This window comes from Stigmatopora argus, chromosome 3 (genome assembly GCF_051989625.1).
Source record: "Stigmatopora argus isolate UIUO_Sarg chromosome 3, RoL_Sarg_1.0, whole genome shotgun sequence".
Lineage (NCBI taxonomy): Eukaryota > Metazoa > Chordata > Actinopteri > Syngnathiformes > Syngnathidae > Stigmatopora > Stigmatopora argus.
Window position 1 is genome coordinate 3749026 of NC_135389.1, and position 21479 is coordinate 3770504.

Genomic DNA, 21479 nt, shown 5'->3' on the forward strand with positions numbered 1-21479 from the left:
GGACCGACCTGGACTTGCCAATTTAATTAAAGATTTTAAAAAAAAACATATAGAACAGTTTAATATTGGACTTTATGAACGCATGAACTAGCCACAGATACAATCTGTCCACCCTTAGAGTGTACGTTTTGTGCTCACTCAAATGTTCCCCTTGGACATCAACGTTGAGCTCAAAAATTATCATTTTAGGTTGAATTTGCAAAAACAGAATGGAAGTGAACATTTTACTTGATGACCCAGCTGAGAATTGGACATGACCATCCGTATATAGTATTATTAAAGGGACTGCACAGTCATTTTGATGTCTAAAACATGGTCTGAAGAAGACGACATGTGCACCAGATGAGAGCAACTTCGTGCTGAATCGCTGCTTTATAACAGGAAAATTCTCTTCAAGTGGCAGGACTTTGTGGGGCGGGCCTAATCAGGGTTAGAGGTGAATTGACAGAGAACGCCTCTTTCTGGGCGGGTCGGCGGCTGACTGGTTAGCGCGTCGGCCTCACAATTCTGTGGTCCTGGGAGTTAGCATGGTCTCCCCAGGCTAGTTGAAATCTTCTTGAGGAATAAAAGGAAGATGAATTTTGTGTACAAAAAGGATTTGTGAGTAAATGAATTTTAAATAGTATTGCAATTTTATAAGGTTATTTGTTTTTTGTATGGGTTGCAGCTGTAGCTGCAGTAAAAGTTTTATAGCCATAAAATAGTTGTTGAGGATTGGATTGATTCATACGGAGCACTACTGAAGGCCTCGGTGTGAATACTGTGAATATGTTGATTTGTTATAAATTGTATTACAAAATCAAAGTGAAACACCTCAATAGGGAGCACCTATCACGACAAATCATTTTTGAAAATTAGAGTGTTGACATACTTTCCATCGCTGTTATTGTTATTACCTGACACATTGTCACAACATATCCCAACGTGCGTGCAGTGTGCCCATTCTTACATGCATAGAGAAGTAAAGCATCATGTTGCATCCTTCATTGTCTGTCCGTTCTCCAAAATTAAAGTGTGTGTGTGTGTGTGTGTATGTGGTGCATTCAAAATGACGCAGTTACCAATCCTCAGCCCCCTGGAAACAATGAATGAAAGTGTGATGTGTCCATACTTAAAATTCATGAACAAAGTTTATAAGGTAGAAGAGATTTTTTTCCTGCCAGTGGAAGGTTAAAAGCAAAAACATACCATACTTAGATTTTTAAACCATCTGAAACAATACAAAATCAATCAACAAGCATAGTGCGAGAATAACTTAGGCTCTATTTTGACATTATCTCTTTAGAAAACAATTTAGCACATCTTACTGTTTATCTAATTTTGTGGATTCTCCATATTATCAAATTACATTTTAGAAAATATTTTATTGAAACAATCATCTTTTCAAACATAGTGACATTCCTAAATAAATCTAATCGAGAAGATGTCATGTGCAGATCAAAACAAGAATAAGTATAATTGGTATTTCATGACTTTTTGACCAGTAGCCTCTGCTCATTAATGAGGAGAATCTTCTCAATTGTTGATTATGTTGGCCAGAGACTGAGAATACACCATCCTCATGCTGGACCATTTACAGTGGCATCTGAGGACATGGCACTCTGCTCCAGTCTGCGGAGGGAAGGGGGAAAAACCCATTAAAACAAGAAGAAAAGTCCACGGCAATACTCTGTTTCGTGACTGCTATTGGCAATGTGAGCACAGAAATATAAACAGAACTTAATGTTGACAGAAGGATCCCCAAGTAATAAATTGCTGTTTTTGACATTGTTGAAAAAAACCTGTTCAATAATGATGCTTCTGATGAAGACATTCAAATACAGGACGGTTGGACAGGAATGGAAAAAAAGAACTGTCTGGCTTATGTCGCACTCTCGCTCTCTCGCTCTCACCTCTTTTATCAATTCAAAGTTCCATTATCATGAAATGAACATTAGGTCAAGTTCATGATTTTAGAATTCTCAGACATAATTTATCAGTTACTTACCGTTTTCATAACTAACCATTTGGCGAATCCTAAATATCATCAGATTTTGCCTTTGAATAATTTCACCTCATTATGAGCGGAAATGACTAAATATGAAAGATTTTCCAAAATAAAAAGTACTGCTTGTACAGTATGGTATATAGCACTAAAGCAAAACTGAACCAATTTAAATTGCATCCGTTTATTGACAAAATAAGGATTAAGTGGAATAAATGGCAATTAGACTCACTTGGCATCATCTATATTTGACATTTCCTCCCGAGAGTCACATGGAAATTCCATTGTGTACTTGCACTTCTCACTGCTTCCAAGAGGAGAAAAACAATCATGATAATGACAAAAACAAAAGTTGTTGCAACCCATTTAACTTTTTGCAAATTAAAACAGGATGCACACAATAAATAAATACACTTTGGAAAACAATTACCCAATTATATAAATCATAAAGCAAATAAAACTGGAAAAAAACATGATGGTAAAAGACAATAACAACTGATATTTTAATGTCTAGATAAACCAGTTACATTGACCCAGATTGATCCCGCATTAAGAAGAATGTGAATAGCTGTCTATTGCAGTAATGTGACCCTATGAAATTGTAAAACAAATCAATATCCTAAGTACTCTTCCTCGGCCAACATGGAACTAACAAAATGAATAATACCCATTGCTGTCCGGGTTAATAAAAGACTATAACTTGTATAAAAATTGTAACAAGTTGTATACAAGGAGACATCGGGTTACAATGTCCCTAAACTACGACGTTTCGACTAGTCAACGCCTGTGCCTCGCCCGCCATTTAGTCCCAGGCACAAAAGTTTCTGTATAGTGCTTAACTGTGTTTGTGAGCCGGGGGGATATTTGCCTTTTTCAGCTTCCTTTTTTCACATTCTGACCCCGAAACTGAAATCTGGATCCGCTAGCTCCAACCAAAAGAAAAGTTATTATCATGGGAAAATGGAGACACCGAAAAACATCAGTAAAGATAATTTTCCGTTCACACCAAAGTTATGGTGTTGTGCAAAACACCCTGCTTGTTACCAAATTCAGTTTGGTTGTCACAGACCTTACGTCACACCTACAGTCAAAGTCAAGCAACTACTGGTTCACATAACTTGAAAATAAGGACAGTAATGTATTAAATTGGGTTGCCAGTATGCTTTAGGGTTGGAATGTTAAAGTGCTGAAAATGTGTTTTGTGGGCTGTCTCTAAGCACACCATGTCTGACTGGAGGAAGGGAGGAAAAGATTATTTTTCTGGGGTTGGCGATGGCCTACAGTAGTTGTGTTCTGTACTTTCGGTTGCAAACAGACCATTGAGATCTTAACTTTCCTTTAATCTATCAGAGGAATATTAAGTACATAATCGTATACTTTTATTTTAAAATATTTTACTATTATTATACAAAACATTTATATTTTTATAGGAAACATTTTGATGCCTTAAACCACATGTGTCAAAGTGGTGGCCCGGGGTAGAAATCTGGCCCGCCGCATCATTTTGTGTGGCCCGGGAAAGTAAATCATGAGTGCCGACTTTCTGTTTTAGGATCAAATTAAAATGGAGTATAGATGTATATTAAATTCCCTGATTTTCCCATTTTTAAATCAATAATTTTAATGTTTTAATCATTTTTTTCTGTTTTTAGTTCTAAAATAATTTTGTAAAATCTAAAGTTATATAAAAAAAAGCTAAAATAAACATTGTTTTAGATCTATAAAAAACTGAATATTCAGGACTTTTAATCCAGTTCTTTTAATCCATTTATAAAAAATATATATAAATATTATATCTAAAATGGTCCGGCCCACATGAAATCGAGTTGACATTAACGCAGCCCGCGAACCAACCCGAGTCTGACACCCCTGCCTTAAACAGTTAAACCCGCAAGCAAGTTGCTTGTAACTTGAGGACAGCCTGTATACTGCACGTGTTATTTGCAGATTGATAACGAAATGTGTCCCTTACATACTAACCTGGAAATAATAATACAGTGATACCTCTACTTACAAATGCTTCTACATACAAAATTATCATGTTACGAAGCCCTTTTATAGACAAATTACTTTTCCAATACATGAAAACTAGATCAAAGTTACAAAATTCCCCAAAGCAGAAATGTATTTCCTGTGTCTGTTATTTTATTTAGTAATTGTCGCGGTAGCGTGGCATTCTGCTTGATAGCCTCCCTATTCTCCGCTGGAATGCTGCATTGGCTGTCTAACATCAACAACTCTCTTTTGACCAATATTGTCACAGAGTTCTAACAGGTTTTTGTCGGTAAAAATGATGACTGAATCGAGAGTACAGCTCATTTGCGCACAAATTAGACTTGACATGCACAAAGCTGCAAGGTGACGAGGACGAAACGTCATAGGGCAAGACAATACGGTCATTTATTTCAGAATAGAGAAAAGATACAGATAAAACGCTTACCGTATTTTGCCGTTTAATATACCCTGGTATATTAAATGATTTTTGCTTTTTTGAGCATCCCGTTTGTGCGCCATTTGATATACCGGATATATTAAACGGCAACTCAGCTTTTTTGGCAAGATTTGTATGGTGTTCATGGGGGCATAATTATAGATACTTAAGTTCATTAAAATTCCAAGTTAGACTTTATACAGCAGTAAGTAGTTTTAACCTGAGCAGTAAGTAGTTTTAGTCTGCAAAACGTTGATGCACCCCGTCATGGCATAGAGTGCGTAGTGGATCGTACCTTCCCGTTTGTGCGCCATTTACTATACCCCTGCCGTTTAATATACCTGGGTATAGTAAATGTGGGGTATATTAAACAGCAAAATACGGTAATAAATTTTCTTTTGATGTTTACGAATGAAATTCAAGAAAAAAACAAACCTATCTTGCATAAGATGTGAAAAAAACCTCACTTGTGCCTGCTATTGCTTGCTCAGGGTGCTGCCATCTTACCAAGGGATGACAAACTAGACTGCTACAGACACACATCCTGGCTGTACTGCTCACGTGACTTCCTTTTTGAATTTGTCTACGTGCAGGCAACACCGTTTAGGAATGTGCAATCCAGCAGACGATCCTTTCAATTCATACAGTATCTCAGAAATTCCACGTGCAATGATTTTTCTTAAGATTTTCCCTTAAAAGTAACACATTTGTACTCCCTATTAAAACCATGAATATGGAGGTGAAAATTGTGAATCAGGAGACGTCTTATATGAGAGAAATGGTAATATTCAACGATTTTAAAGCAATTTTAAGCGTACAGCTTACACGCGGAGGCTGCTAATATGCGAGAAAATATGGTACTTCTTTGGATTTCTAATTAATACTAATTTGTTTTGAATTCATAATTTGAGATTATTAAGGTGTGTTTATCTGCATGCGTTCGTATCCTTTGTTTGTTGCTATCTAAAATTCTTATTATTTTATCACATTTTTGTTTTTTTAGCACATCTTTCATACAAAATTGCAACACTGATCATTTTAAGGGTATATTTGATATTTTTAAGGACTGTGGAACGAATTAGAGAATTTACATATAAAATATAGTAATACCTTGACATTCGAGTGTCCCAACATATGAGAAATTTGGGATACAGGGAAAATTCAGAGCAAATTTTTGCCCCGAGATACGAGACAAATTTGACATATGGAGCATAGGTTCCCGGTTACTGATGCGGCCACCAGGTGGCTGAGTATGCGAGAACAGCATCGCTCTGTCTTTCTTGCCACATCTCCCTCGCGTAAAGATATCTACGCGCACCCGACGTGCAGTTTGCATTTTTGACGTGTTTTTTTTTGTTAATAAGTACAGAATTGAGTGAGAAAACAATGGGTCAAAAGAAAGACGGTGGAATGAAGGGGCGTGAGAAGAAAAAGCGTATGATGACAATCGATATTAAGCATGAAATAATAGAAAGAGTGGTGTACGCGTGACAGGTGGCTCGCCAACGTGAGATTAAAACTTATTTCTAAGTGTGTGTGCAATCTACGTTCATTTAAGTTACATTTTAAGTTTCTGTTATGTTACGTAGTATCACAAAAGTGTAGCGAACCGAAACATGTCAAGTCTCACTCCTCCTCTGCTGCACACAGGTTTGGGTTAGTAAGAACTCCATACAGTACTGTACATAATAATGTCACATTTTAGTATTGACAATCATAACCACTAGATAGGCATTTATTATTTTGTGAGTCTAGGTGGTGAATTAGAACAATTAAAAACATGTTTTCCATTGTAATATCCTATTGTTAGGTGTTTTTTTCAGAGCGTGGGAACGGATTAATTTGTATTTATTTTATATGGGAAAATTGATTTGAGATATGAGTTGATTGACAAACGAGCTCAGTCCTGAAACGCATTTAGCTCGTATCTGTACTGTAATACTGTACTGCTTTATTTATGAAAAATCCAAGTTATGAAACAAGTTCTGGAACCAACAATTTTCGTGAGTAGAGGTACCACTGTATGTTTCATCTTGATTCTGTTGTGCATTCAGATTGGGTAGATTCTTTGTGCAATTCATATTCTTAATGCAATTGCTATTAGTTTGCTGCACTGAAGTAATAAAGGGGCCGCATAATATTGCATGGTCCACTTTTCAGTTTTTTATTATTTAAAAAAAAGTAAAATATCCAACAAATTTCGTTCCACTTCAAACAAAGATATAAAAAGGGAAAAAAAGTATCAACAACAAATGGCTATGACCAGTGCGTGCCGGCTGCGAGCAAGGTCTGCCCCGCGACCCGGCCCTGACCGGAACAGACAGCGAGCCTTACTCTACAAATTTGACCATCCTCTTGCTTTAAAAAAAACAAGAACAAAGCCTCGCTGCCTATCTACTAGATGAGCAACCGGAAAGCCTGGATCACGAAAGCATTCACAAAATGTTTCATCCCGAACGTGATGCTGTACCTCCCTGAAAGGGGCTCCATTTCAAGGACACAGACTCCCATTGACCTGTTCGATCGGAGAGAACCTATTTTCACTGTGAGTACAGTATTTAAAGTATTTACATTTTTTTATATTTACATATTAATACATTAGTCTTTTCATATGATTGTATCTGTAATATTTAATGAATATACTTCTTGTTAATTGCTCTTGTGTACTATTTTTGTATAGGAGCAAAAACTAGTAGTGTGATAGAAATAATAGGGTTGATCCTACTTCGCGGTTTTTATATTATCAGGCCATGTTTGGTCTACATTATCCGCGATATTACATATTATACACACACACTAGAGTTTGGCAAGCAGACTATGTTCAGCCTCACAAAAAGAAACAGTAAATTTACCCCACATAAGGTCATTTACAAAATTAAATAAATACTGTTCGGGGGGACTTTATCCACGGCAACAATGCACTCGTAAACGAACAAACAAATTTAAATTAACCTGGATAACTCTATACAGACACTCAACGTTTAATGTAACTTCAAACCAAAACTAAATTCTAAATTTGTTGTAATCTTTTTGACCTTACGTAGTTCTACGGGTTGACACCACCAGGCCGCTCCGCCGAAGTCTTCAAAACGAACACATCAAGAGTTGTTTGTTTTTGTCTACCCTTCAAAATATTTCGATAATGTCGCATACAAATGTCATCACAATAGGATAACGCACGACCACTTGCCAACGGCAAATAGTCTTTAAAGAACGATCGCGGGAGCATCTTTCCTTAGAAAGAATAACAGGAAATACAGTAGTTGAGCTTACCCACGTATTGATTGTGGGTAATGAAGTTTTATTCTGAGAAAGGTTGCCATTGCCTATGGGTGTTGTGTGCATGAGTATACTTCATTACCCAGAAAGCCCTCTTTTTGCCCGCGCGTTGTGCGTTTCCTGGTCATATGCGAAACTCGTTTGAATTAATCGTTCCGTGCTCGTGGATATTGTTATACACGAAAGATATGCAAAAAAAGACCTGGCTTGGTCGCATCACGAAATTTTGATCGCATGACGGGCGAATTATTCGATCGAAATTTCCCTCGTAAGACGAGAATTTTGTATGACGAGCGGTCGTATGACGAGGTACCACTGTAAATTAAAAAGATGGATGAACTTAACCCATTTTAAGCCAAGATTTTTGCAATGCTTTCTGAACATTTGCAAAAAAATGGGAAAACATCTTGATATGAAGTGCAAAAAATATTACAGGCTGTCTTCAAAGGAGGACAGAGGGTTAAGGACATTTTCAATAAGGCTGCTCTTTGCACAGGTACGAGGCATTTAAAAAAAGAAAGAAAACGGCAGGGAGAATTCACTTGGATCTGTTAGTGCAGGGGTGTCAAACAGATTCTGCAGAGGGCCGCAGCGCGTCCTGGTCTTTGTTCCAACCGATCCAGTGCCAACAGTTTAACCAATGAGGTGTGTTCTAAAATAAGTAGTACAGACACTCCCCTACTTACGAACGAGTTAGGTTCCGAGCGATTGTTCATAAGTTGAATTTGTTTGTAAGTTGCTCAGTGCTATATTTTGTATTATAATTTATGTTTAAGGCCTATATAAGTATATTGAAGGTTTATATAAGTGCATTTGTATGTTTAAGGCTTGTATAAGTAACACACATTGGTTTGTACTGAAAAAAACATTTAATAACATGGAGAGAATACATACAGTACTGTATACATACATTAGAGAGAGAGAGAGAGATTTACTAGAAACTGGCCGAAAGAAGCTATCTAATGACGATTGCAGTTTTCTTTTTTTCATCATAAATGATGCGGTAGCACTGTATGGCATCATTCAATTGATTTGCAAACTTTGTGCAACGTTCAATATTTGGGTCCTGCTGTTCGATCTTTATGTTTATAAATGGTACTGACGGTCGAACGATTCAAGTTGTATTCCCGTGCAACGCGCATCAAGCTTCATTATTATTGCCACTCATTTCAAATGAAATGGTTTGCCTCTTCCTTGCACCTCCCTCAATAGAAGCCTTTCGCTTTTCACCAACCATATTCAATAATGGATGCACGAGATATTTAATGATAAAAATGAAAAAGGTTCTTTGCGCACTGGAGATACGTTCACGCACTTCCGCATTGCAACGAAGTGGGCAGAAGAAGGTAGATGCTGGGTGAGCTGAGCTCTCACAGCGCCAGGCGTCGGTATTAGCGGCGGAAAGAAGCACTACTGGGAAAAAGGCGCGCAATACAAAATCGAACTTACGAACATTTTTCGACATAAACGCAATTTGCAGACATGTTCGTATGTACCGTTGTTTGTAACTCGAATGTTCGTAAGTAGGGGAGCGTCTGTACCTGACTTTAATCAACTGATTACACTTGCAAAAGGTATCCTCTTGTTCAGTTGGAATGAAAACCTGCACCCAGTGCGGTCCTTTGAGGACCTGTTTGACACCCGTGTTAGTGGGTCGGCTTGGTGTTGTCCTGATAATCACTTATTTTGGCCGTGTTATTGTCCTTTTGCGTTCATGCTCGGTATTAGCCTCTATTGCTAACATGCTAAAAACATGTTTACCTATCATCCACTATTTCTCCTGAGCATTGGTCTGGAACTAGCGTTCATCTCGAAACAGCACCCTTTTCTCTGTGCTGGTCGGGTGGTGTAATTACAGTTTAAAATTTTTTATCTAAAGTTTTAATATTATGATTGACAAAAAATATTTCAAAATAATTATCGTTTTATCTCCCAGCTCTAATACACATTCTATTAATAAATAAACTTTTTCAAAACCCCAAATTCAAAACAAAAGTGATCACAGAACATGCAAAACAAGAGACAATAAAAAAAATATGACAATATTAAAATATGGACAGAAATGTTTGAGGTTGATGGCTGCGAGCTGAAATTTAATTGGTGGTACATACCGATATGATTTCAACACTCTGACGAAGAACCACACCGACAGTGCACAGCAAGAAGAGAGGAAGGGAATCTTATGTCGCAAGTGTCATTTGATTTATGATAAAAAATATTAATCAGCAAATTAGTGTGTAATGCAATATGAACAAGGGCAGGCTGATACAAAAAATATTAGAGAACTAGGGACAAAACTAAATCCATTGTATCAAAAGTTGATACAGTTAATTTGAAAGAACAGTTTCAGTGCAATTAAAACCAACTACCAAAACATTACTTCTGCTTAATCGTTTGCCACCCAAGACATTCAATTTTTAATTCTGTACATGCATAATCCAACATCTCTACCAAGATATTAAAGGTGCCATGACACGGTTTTGATTATATTATTGTTAATAATCTTTGACTTACCAGATCACATAAAATTTAAATTGGTTGTAGAGTGAGTCGTTGGCAATCGTGTGGCTATTGGCAGTGGGTGAGCTGATGAGCAAGCACCAGCCTCATCACTTAAATGACCTCAAACTGCGCTAATCCGCAATTTGACATTTTACGCCGACCCATTATGCTGTCCATTGAAAAAAACACAACCAAGAAAAATTGATGCTGAAGGTCCTGATATTATAATAGGAAGGAATAAATAGCAAGCACTAAGTACATGAGCAGACCTGTATATCAAGTTGCTGTGATTGGAAAGACGCCTAGCTTGCCCCTCACTGCGCCTGGTATAAGTGAGCAGGTGCTTCCATTTTCAGGTGCACATCACCAATTTTATATACGTGAATTTGTAGTGAGTTGACTTAATTAAGCAATTGCAATAAGATCACAAAAAAAAAAACACTGACAAATTTTGTCCAGGCGAGACACTAATTTTCATTAACCCAGCCATTTTTGAGCTCCGGCACACTTTTTGCATTACAAAAATGTCAAGGAACACTAACATCTGAAAATGTTCTAACTTAAGACTCTGTTGCCTATATTTACAATATAAAGTCCTTATCATCAAAGTTTTATCAACAGAAATCAATGATACACAAAAAAAGTATTTCAATATCAATTTTTTTACACTGACCTGATATAATCAAAAGTTGTCCGTGGATCCCAAACAACTTCAGGGACGTGAAGTAGAAATAAGTAATGTACTGGTTTTATTCTCATAATTTTATGACTTTTTCTCACAAGATTACTTAAATCTCTTAATATTTTGCGAAAAGCAGTTCTCTAGTCTGACAGATTTTATGTCGCCAAAAGTTAATGCCAGGGAAACTTCCAGTTCACGTTGAATTAAAAATAAGCAGCAAAACGACTTTAATCTTGCAATACTACGATTTGAATGTGGTAATATGAAAAAAATTGACTTACTGTTCATCATCTTTCAATTTTAATCTCGTAACATTATAATTTTTCTCTCAGAATATTACAATCTATGACTTCTTGGGACGTAATTTCCCACAGCCCACCTTGACCATTGCTCAAGGCACACCAGTGTGCTATGTCACAGTGGTTGGGAAACACTAGAGTAGTGAACTAAATTGGAAAAACTGCATCAGGGCACCTTTGAATGCAAAAGTGAACATCTGTATCATTATTCTTCAGTGCATTATTACAGAAGACAATATTTTGCCCTGGAGCTTCTACTACAAAGAAAAAGAATGATTAGTTTGTGTTCTGGCTAACCTCTTAAAGACAGCAGTCTCAGTCTTTGCATCAACAGTGAGGCTGAAAGTCTCTTTTAAAGAGCCATTGATGACTGTGTCCGTAATACTGCGTTGCACATTACAAGTAGATTCCTCCTCCATTTTAGATCTTCCACAACCCTTAGATGTGACAGTGGAGGAAGATGAAACAGTAGAACTTAACCATCCATTGTTTTCTGTAATAAATAAATAAATAAAAAAGAACCACAGAAAGGTTGTCAACAGGACTGATACAATGACTTAATATATTTCAATACATTGATCTCACCCTCCGAATATAAAGGTCCAATGACGCCCAGTGGATCCAATTTCTCAATGTTTGTTTCCATAGCAACAGGAGTATTGCACAGTGGATCAATGGGGCTAAAAGATATACATATATATATATATTTAATTTTTTACTCCAAAGTACCCATGTATTGTATAAAAGAATGATGGATGCAGACAGAATACCTAATCAACGTCTACCTGATGGGGGAGAAGTTTGAGAAATCAGCCCAGCCTGTCTCAGAGATTGAATCAGGACTAGAATAGCCACTCCATGCTGTGTCTGAAGAACAAAAAAATAATAAAGAATGATTAGCAGCAAGTTTTTTCAGGCTGTTGGTTCGGGTAATTAGGGCCCATGAGGATTTCTGTGGAAACAATCCAACAAGACGATGAATGTTTAGTATTTTGAAAACTCTTAAAAGTTGGCAAGGATCAATCATCACATTCAATTAGGTGCATTTGTATTCGCATTCAATTGAAAAAGAATATATACTTGGGATGTAGCTGATCTGAACACGTGATTGAAAACTGGGCCTGATCATGTAATTTTCAGAGATTTGCAACCGGGTTAAAAATGTTTGGGTTGTAAAATGTATTTATTTATTTATTTTCAATGTTAAGGCGTGACATATTAGTTGCAATTGACAGCAAGAGAATAATGACAGCAAATTGGATTATAAATAAAAACTGGCAAAAATCAGACCAAAAGAGTTGCTGCCTATAACTCTGACATTCAGCACTCATTCTCAGATCGTGCCCATCTTTTTAGCACTTCTTACGAATGCCTCCAAGTACGAAATTTTCAGGTTATTTTTTATATGCAAATGAGTGACTCGACATACGAAAAAGATTCAAGTTACCAAATCCCCCCAAAAGTAAATGCATTTCCTTATCTGTATTTTATTTTGAAAATATTGTCCCGGATGCATTGATTCTCAGTTTAGATCATCGCTCTCATTCAATCTGATATACAGTCATACCTTGAGATACGATCTTAGTGTTCCAGGACTGAGCTCATATGTCGATTTACTCGTATCTCAAATCAACATTTCCCATAGAAATGAACTAAATACAAATTAATAGTTGCCACGCTCTGAAAAAAACACAAACAAAAAGATATCACAATGGAAAAACAGTTTTATTGGTTGTAATTCACCATCTATTAACAGAGTTACAAATAACTAGTGGTTATGTTTAATAATAAAATGATACAATACAACGCCGAGTTCAAGAATGGGAGAGAGGGAGAGAGACTTGACCGATGCACTCTTAACATAACAAACTTTAAATGTTATCTTAAATGAACTTATTCTTATTCACACACTCTTAAACGTTTTAATCTTACGTTACACTAAATTTAAATTTCTTGTGCAATAACCAAGGCAAGAGGTTAATGCATTCCACCGCGGTTTTCGAGGCAAACTTCCTGCTTCTCCAGCCGTATAGGCGAGCCAGCTCAGTCACGCGTACACTACGTTTTTCGATTATTTCGTGCTTAATATTGATTGTCATCGTACGCCTTTTCTTCGCACTTCCCTTCATTGCACCGGCTTGCTTTGGACCCCTCGTTTGCCTGAATTCTGCACGGACTAACGCAAAAAAACATACAATAAATGCACCGCTCTGCCAAGTGCTTGTAGAGATCTTTGCACGAGGAAGATGCAGCGAGAAAGTGCGATGAAATCGTAAGCAGCCTCTCGCTGTCTTGTATGCTCGTATCTCAAAATTTGTCTTGTATCTCAAGGTAAATATTTGCTTGGAATTTTACTCATATCTCAAATTCCTCGTGTGTCGAGGCACTCATATGTCAAGGTAATTACTGTAATGACAATAAAAGCATTCAATTCAATTGGCTGTCTCACAACAAACACTATCCATGTTACAAGATTCTCTCTTACATCCCTGGCTAAATGCTGCCCTAATTATCGATTGCAATTCCCCTTATTAAGCGATTAAAACCGTACAAATGGCTTTGGAACGGGCTCTTGCAGCCATCTGGCGGACCATCACGGGTATTACGTCTCCCATAATAACGGCCCCGGAGGGAACTATTTCTGCGGTGCAGGGCACATTTTCATATGCTTTATATATTTTAAGAGATGAATGTATCATTTCCTTATTATTTTCTCTGATTTTTGTGTGTTTCCTCACATCTTTCATACAAAATTGGCACACTGACCAATTTTAAAGGGTTTAGTTGGTAGTCGTGTGAGGACCGTGGAATAAATTTGAGAATTTACATATAAAGTACACCTCTACTTACAAAATTTTCAAGTTACGAAAGACGTTCTGGAACCAATTAATTTCATAAGTAGTAATTTTACTGAGTATGACATTGCTTTTTCAGGACAAAGCCGTAAAATCAACCAGTTATGTGGTAAAGCAGAGGCAAGCAAAATCATTTTCGGGTTGGTTAGGCAGCTGAAGTCATCGTTAGTCAATTTAAACTGTATTGGTTTTCATGGAAATAACAACAGGTGCATGACAGTGGCAACACTTAAAAACCCTCAAAACCAGTTTTCCATGTGGAGGTCATTTTAAGTTTCTGCCTCTGATTTTTTTTTTTGCGCTGGTATTCCACTTGTCCTGGTTTTGGTTTGAGTAACTATCTCTATTGGCAGTATGACGCGATTTGTTAACAGAGGTTGCACAGGTTGTCCAACTTCAGAAGACTTGGTGTTATTCTTGGAGAGGTAGAAAAGGCCATAAAACTCCTCAATCTATCAGCAAGACCGACACCTTCTCCTTTAGGAAAGGCGGAACAGCCTGAGCACTGCTCATTCCCTAAAGAATGACCCCAGAGCCATTGGTGTGACTGTTTCTACCCAAACAATCAGTAACGGACTCCATGAAGGTGGCCCGAGGGCCTGACGTCCTGTAGTGGGTGGGCCCTGTGCTCACTGCCCAGCACAGTGGAGCTCGACTTGCATTTGCATAATAACGCTAGAATTGGCAAGTCCAACACTGATGCCCTGTACCTTCCAGATGAACGATAGCAGGTTCACCCTGAGCACCTGTAATAGATAGGAAAGAGTGTGGAGAGGACAAGGAGAACGTTATACTGCCTGCAACATTGTTCAAAATGACAAGGTTTGGTGGTGGATCAGTGATGGTCTGGGGAGCCATATCCATGGAGGGATGCACAGACCCTTTGCTGCCTAGGAAATGGTGATCTCACTGCCATAAGGTATTGGGATAAACCCATTGTCAGAACCTACGCTTGTGCAGTCGGTCGTGGTTTCCTCCTAACGCACGCCAATGCCCGACCTCATATGGCAATATATGCAGGGAGTGCCTGGAGGATGAAGGAAGTGAAACAATTGAATGGCCTTCACGATACCCTAACATAAACCCAATAGAACATCTGTGGGACATTATGTTTTTATCCATCAGGCACCGCCAGCTTACTCCTCACACGTTACATGAGTTCAGCGATACCCTCACACGGATCTAGAAACAAATATCACAAGACACCACATACATCTAATTTGGAGCATACCGCAGCGTTGTCAAGCATGCATACAAGCCAGTGGTGGTTACACAGGAGAATTTCGAGGTGCAGAAATTAGGTTTTTAAAAACTGGACGAGCCTGTCACATATTTTCAGTCGGATTTTAAGGTTTCTACACAATTGAGTCCTCTGTAGGCTGAAAGCTTTTATTTCCATTAAAAGACTTGGCATCCTTTTGTTCCTAAGACCTTGCCCTGTCATTATTTGCATAGATATTCACCTTAATATTGAGATCTGATGTATCGAATGGGTTTCTTTAAAGTTTTCCTTCAATTTTTCTGAGCAGAGATAAGCTATGAAACCTAGTCATCCGGCCGGGATGGGTTCGGGGTTACTGGAGCCTTTCCTAGCTGACTTGGGGCAAAAGGCACACTACACTGTCGACTGGAGTGTATAAATTTATTTACTGTATTTCCACACCTATAGGGGGCACCTAAATCTATTTTTTTCTCTAAAATATACAGTGCGCCTAATCAGTTGATGTGCCTTGTTTATGGGCTAAATTCAAAATTTAGTATCACCCTGACCGCTTGGCTGACTGGTTTCATTTCTTGCCGACATGCAACATATTGCGGTCAACCCAGCGGACGTTCACCTTAAAAAATAGCCTCCCCGCGCATTCCAAGCATTACGGTAAATCCATTTAAACCTTTCCAGGAAGATGGCAAGTTATTAATTAGACTTCTGTGTGCTCGTAGCGCTTTTAACCTTCAAAACACTCTTCATACTCAAAGAAACAGCACATTGGAGCTATACAGAGGAAATGCCTGACATGAATGACAACAGAACGGGGGTGTGAATGCTTGGAAAATGGACTGAAGACATGGATCGAATACAATTTGGGAGTGATGAATGTAGTAGTAAATAGTAGTTCCATACAAAACGAGCAGGCAGCGTCGCAGGAGTTAGATGACGATTTGGAATGGATTGTCGATGCCGATATAACAGGAGAATCAGCGTGGCGAATGGCTTGGGAGTGATGAATGCCGGATGGCCAACATCTCTGATACTGGTCATAGGGGGACTGGACCCCACGTATCAGGGGTTCCGGTACCTTATACTCCCGGAGTTCCCCCCACAAGACTCCCGGTGGGCACGGTCGAACGCCTTCTCTTTTTTGAAAAGCGGAAACACCACCCCAGAGGTACTGTAACCAATTTCCCCGCGATTTCCCAGACAACCTCACAACATCCATAGCCTTTAGAAAACTACGGCCAGATCTCATCCACCCCCAGGGCCTTTACAATGAGGAACTTTTTAACAGCCTCAGCAATTTTAGCCCCAGAAATCGGAGAACCTGTCTCTGTCCCCAGGCTCTGCTTCTTCATGGGAAGGCGTATCGATGGAGTTGAGGAGGTCTTCTAAGTATTCAGCCAACCGATTCACCACATCCTGAGTCGAGGTCAGCAGCCCCCCCATCCCCACTATATGCTGTGTTGATGGTGCACAGCTTTCTCCTCCCAAGACGTCGAATGGTGGACCAAAATTTCCTTGAAGGCACCCGGTAGTCGTTCTCCATGGCCGCACTGAAGTCCTCCCATTTCCGGGTTTTTTCTTCAGAGACCAGCAGAGCTTCGTCCCGCTTGGCCAGCCGGTACCCATTAGCTGCTGTTTGGTGCATACGCACAAACAATGGTCAGTACCCGTCCACCCACCCGAAGGCGCAGGGATGCTACCATCTCATCTACTGGGGTGAACCCCAATGTACCGACACCGAGCCGGGAGGCAATAAGTATGCCCAAACCTGCTCGGCACCACTCCAGAATGGAAGTGTCCAACCCCCCTTAAGAGGAGTGGTAACAGAGGCCGAGCTGTGCATAGAGGTGAGTCCAACTACATCGAGCCGGAACTTCTCAACCGCACGTACAAGCTCAGGCTCTTTCTCAACCATAAAGGTGACATTCCACATCCTAAGAGCCAAATTCTGCAGCCAGGAATGGGAATGCCAATATCGCTGTTTTGGCCGCTGCCCAAATTTCATCGAACACAACCTCTTTGGCCCCTCCCACAGGTGGTGAGCCCATGGGAAGGGGAATTCACAGTCTCTTTGGGCTGTGCCCAGCCGGGACCCATAGGTGCAGGCCCGGCCACCAGGTGCTTCGTCATCGTGCCCCACCTCCAGGTCTGGCTCCAGAGTGGTGCCCCGCGACGCGTATCAAAAGAGATCTTCTGAGTCATTATTTGACTGGTCCATCACCTCAAACCAGATGACAATGGGTGACCCTACCAGGCCCCCTCTATTAGAGAGAGACTAATCTAAAGAGAGGTTAAGTTCACCAACCTGTTTCGACTTCCATAATGTCTTCAGGACTGGGATTAGAAGCTTCAAATACATCTTTCTTGGAATCCTCTTCCTCAGAGTCAGTGCTTTCTTCACTGTCTGTGCTACCCGCACTCCTAAGGTGCAAACATGTGCATAAACAGTAGGTATGGTAGATACTTAAGTAAAGGCTGCAATATTGCCACTTTCCCCAAGGTTTCCCCAGTGTTTAATAAGCCTGGAGGGCCACTGAGGTTTTCTTGGCCACCACCCCAGACTAAAAAAGACAATTCAAAAAGTATACAGATTTTAATCACGTCTGTAGACACACTTACAGGCGAAACAGCGACATTTTATAGTCGATATGAGAATAAAACCTGTCCAAACTCTGCCATTGCACTGACAATCCCTTTCTGGTATAATAGGTAGATTTCTTGGGTATGAAGAGGGAATTTTGTTTTCAGTTTTCTGGTAGTAGATAAAATAGGTATATGTTTTTATTATGTCAGTTACGTAATAAGATTGCTTGCACTGGTACAGCCTGCACAATGTGCCAAAGAATGTTGAGATCAAATCGCAAAGAATATTTCTTCAGCTGCTGTATTACCTAGTTTTACCAAATGGCCATATTTGCACTTTTTATTTTAGTTAATTTATTTCCCTTTTAAAAGTCACCAGCAACTGATTGTCCAGACTGGACTTTAAATTACAAGGTTAGAAGAAAGGGAGAAAAGTAGCATATTTTAGTCCGAAGATTATGGGAGTTAACTTGCATGCGCATGTGTTGTGATTTTTATTTGTGTTTATTTGACACTGAACAAAATATCATTGGATATTTTCATATTCCATTCGTATTTATCTGACCTGGGTTGCCTCTGTGACTCTGCCCCAAAGGGGACATCTTTTTCATCCCAGATATCCTCCTCATCTGAACCAACATCCTCAAATTGTTGGATTTTCTCTCTACAGCGTGCTTCAAACATAGCTACTTTCACCTGTGGAAATACACATACACATCATATTGTCACAAAAGCATTATACGCAGCAGTAAACACACGCGAATGACATAACTTTAAAGCAAACTAAGAGAGCTATCCAACATGTTCTCAATACATTAACATACTAGAAGTCCATTCCTTGTTGTTTTTTCATTCTTTTATTTATAATTAGGTATTCTAAGAAAATAAAATACAAAATGAATACATTTCTAAGATCATGCCAATAGCTGTGTTGAAAAAAATAGATTGTAAACAATATAATTTTTGACCTGAATTGAATTGAATTTGAGACCTGTAATTTCGATACTTTCAACATGCTGTTAAACTAAGGTATGCATTGTCATATATCACCATTAGTTTATATTATTAGTATTAGTAGTGTATATCTGCATTCTTGTAATACTGGAACGAATTTACAGAAAATTATTATTCTGTTTGTTTTAACATCTGCATTCAATACCAGATATACACACGATAATTTTAAGTTATATGTACATACTACCATATTTATTCGAGTATAATGAGCACCCATGTACAACCCGCACCCATGTGTGACTAAAAATTGGTAGATTTTTTTTCCCACTTTTTCTCAGCTCACACCAAGGATTGCACCGGTACTGATAACTAGCAAATGCTGAGCACGTCGCCATGACAAAACATTTATTCACAACATATGGTACGGAAACCTGGTAGAACAAACTACCAGTATGAACACAATTCTCAAATGGAATTTACCATTTTAAATCCTTAAAGTATAATTTATCATCAACATCGTAATATTTAACATTTTTCAAAGTCTGATTCATCATCAACAGATTCACCAAACAATTGATTCCATTCTTCTTGAGTTATTTTTTCTAAGTGTGAGCACAGGCCAATGTCGGCGTGGCGAGCCACGAAGCCTATCCGAGGATAGCGCTCCCTGGGTAAAGCCAGAGCAGGGTGTCCGGACGTCACGTGACGTCTTAATAATCTTCGCCTCCGCAATATGAAGAAGGATTAGAAGTTAAGGATAAACTAATGGCGGGAGAACTCAAAAGACAACACACAGCTGTAAGAGCTTTAAAAAAAGCTTCAAATTGATTGTTGAATATGCTAGAGAAACTTGCATTGGCTTTGCTGAATCTAGTCCATGTGGCGCTTTGCTCTCATACGAGAGCAAAAAGACTGGCACCTTGACACTGAGCAGGCATTTAAACAGTTGAAATCCTCAAACATCTATATTACCATATAAAAGGTGTAAATGCTTATACAGTCTTGTTTAACTTAGATTTCGTTACACAAGCTTAAACCTGTTATCATAAATCACGCCTCCTCCTCCTCCCGACTCAGAAGGGCCGAGTCATCACAAATAAAATATGAAATTTTGGGTTTGCTTCGGGCTCGGTCGTGCAAATCACGTTAATTCGCCGGGTTCTAAAACACGAGGGCTCTAGAACCGTGCCCTGCTAGTCATCCTTGCCTTTTCCCGGGGATAGCCGCAGTTTTAATACATTTTTGGAACACTTTGACAGAACACTGCTGGTGTGTGTGTGTAGTCCGCCATCTTGCCTTCTATTCTCACCTGAAATCTCGGGTGTGATGAGAGTTGGGTCGAGAAAAGAAAATTCAAAATGGCGGACGTTGAAACCTCCGAAAACCTTGCAATGTGGTCATAAAAGCGAAGACCTCATGTATAGCGTGCACCCAAACTTTTCTTGTTTTTTGGTACATTTTGTGCATTATAATCGAATAAATACGGTATATATCAGGGCACACTGGTGTGCTGTGTGCTGTGAGCGATGGTCAGGTGTGCTGCAGGAAATGCCAAGGAGTTATACATCGTAATATTCCGGAAGAGAAAGCTTCTCTCTACTTGTGCACTCTTTTCACATGTTTTGTGTGTCTTGTCAAAAGTTGTTTGTCAAAACAGGACTTTAAATTCAGCTATAACCATTTAGACTTATGAAACATCAGTTACCAACAGCAAATTAAGGCTTCTAGCAACTTTGACCGAGAACATAGCGTGACCGGACGATTCGCCGAAAGACGTTTGGCCGACAGACGTTTGGCCGACTGACAGTTCGCCGAACGGATGTTTCGCCGAAACGGGATTCGCGCGCTCGCCCCGCCCCCGGATCGTGTGTACATGTTTTTCAACCTTGGCCCGCGGGCCATATACGGCCCGTTACAGATAACATTCATTTAGGAATAACAAGGGCATTTATTTACGGCCAAACACACGCAGAACAGTACGTGACAGAAGAAATAGAGAAAAGAAAGTAATGAAATTGTAAATCCAGAAATCCTACTCCAGAAAACTTACACCAGCATAGTTGAGATTAATCTTTGAATTAAGGTTCTCAGCAAATCATTTTGAATATATATTTCCTAAAATAATGGGAATTTATTTAAAATTAAAATATTGTTCTTATTGGCACACATCACTACTACTTTAAACGCAAGGATAAAATAAAAAATATAAAACATTGGCAGCACATTGTAGTACGTACTTGTATTTAGAAATATGTCCAGCGGGGGGCAGTACATTTTGAGCGAGGCTCGGTTTTTGGGAACGACCCGAAGAAGATCGCATTTTAAAGAAGAAGAGTGGAATGCGTTGACCTTTTTGGAGACCACAGACAACACATTTTGAAATTTTCACCCGAAAGTTTGCCACGCCGATACTTGCTCAGAGGTAGATGTAAAGATTATTTCAGTAAATAGTCCGTTATAATTTGAAGACGTATATTTCTTGTAGTAGTGATGTGTGCCAATAAGAACAATATTTTAATTTTAAATAATTTCCCATTATTTTAGGAAATATATACAGTGGTACCTCGTCATACAAAATGCTCGTCTTACGGGGGAAATTTCGATCGAATAATTCGCCCGTGATGCGGTCAAAATTTCGTGATGCGACCAAGCCAGGTGGCCATGGCATTTTTTTTTGCATATCTTTCGTGT

At 39.0% G+C, this 21479-nt stretch overlaps 1 protein-coding gene across 8 annotated transcripts in view; it reads right to left on the bottom strand.

The window, feature by feature from the left end:
* Window positions 1–1111: 1111 nt before the first annotated feature.
* The window catches only part of ppp6r3 (protein phosphatase 6, regulatory subunit 3), a 69681-nt gene continuing 49313 nt past the window's right edge, over window positions 1112–21479 (bottom strand). For 3 of the 8 annotated variants that reach the window (XM_077596864.1, XM_077596865.1, XM_077596871.1), the window contains 8 exons: window positions 18400–18530; window positions 17557–17672; window positions 11963–12044; window positions 11763–11857; window positions 11475–11670; window positions 9806–9823; window positions 2217–2291; window positions 1112–1611 (listed from right to left, as the gene is read on the bottom strand). In XM_077596864.1, the coding sequence (XP_077452990.1) occupies window positions 1560–1611; window positions 2217–2291; window positions 9806–9823; window positions 11475–11670; window positions 11763–11857; window positions 11963–12044; window positions 17557–17672; window positions 18400–18530 (765 nt within the window). In that variant the 3' untranslated portion in view covers window positions 1112–1559. Of the gene's footprint in view, window positions 1612–2216; window positions 2292–9805; window positions 9824–11474; window positions 11671–11762; window positions 11858–11947; window positions 12045–12744; window positions 12858–17556; window positions 17673–18399; window positions 18531–21479 lie in introns of those variants that run through there. The other 5 variants (XM_077596866.1, XM_077596868.1, XM_077596867.1 and 2 more) reach the window with 5 other exon arrangements.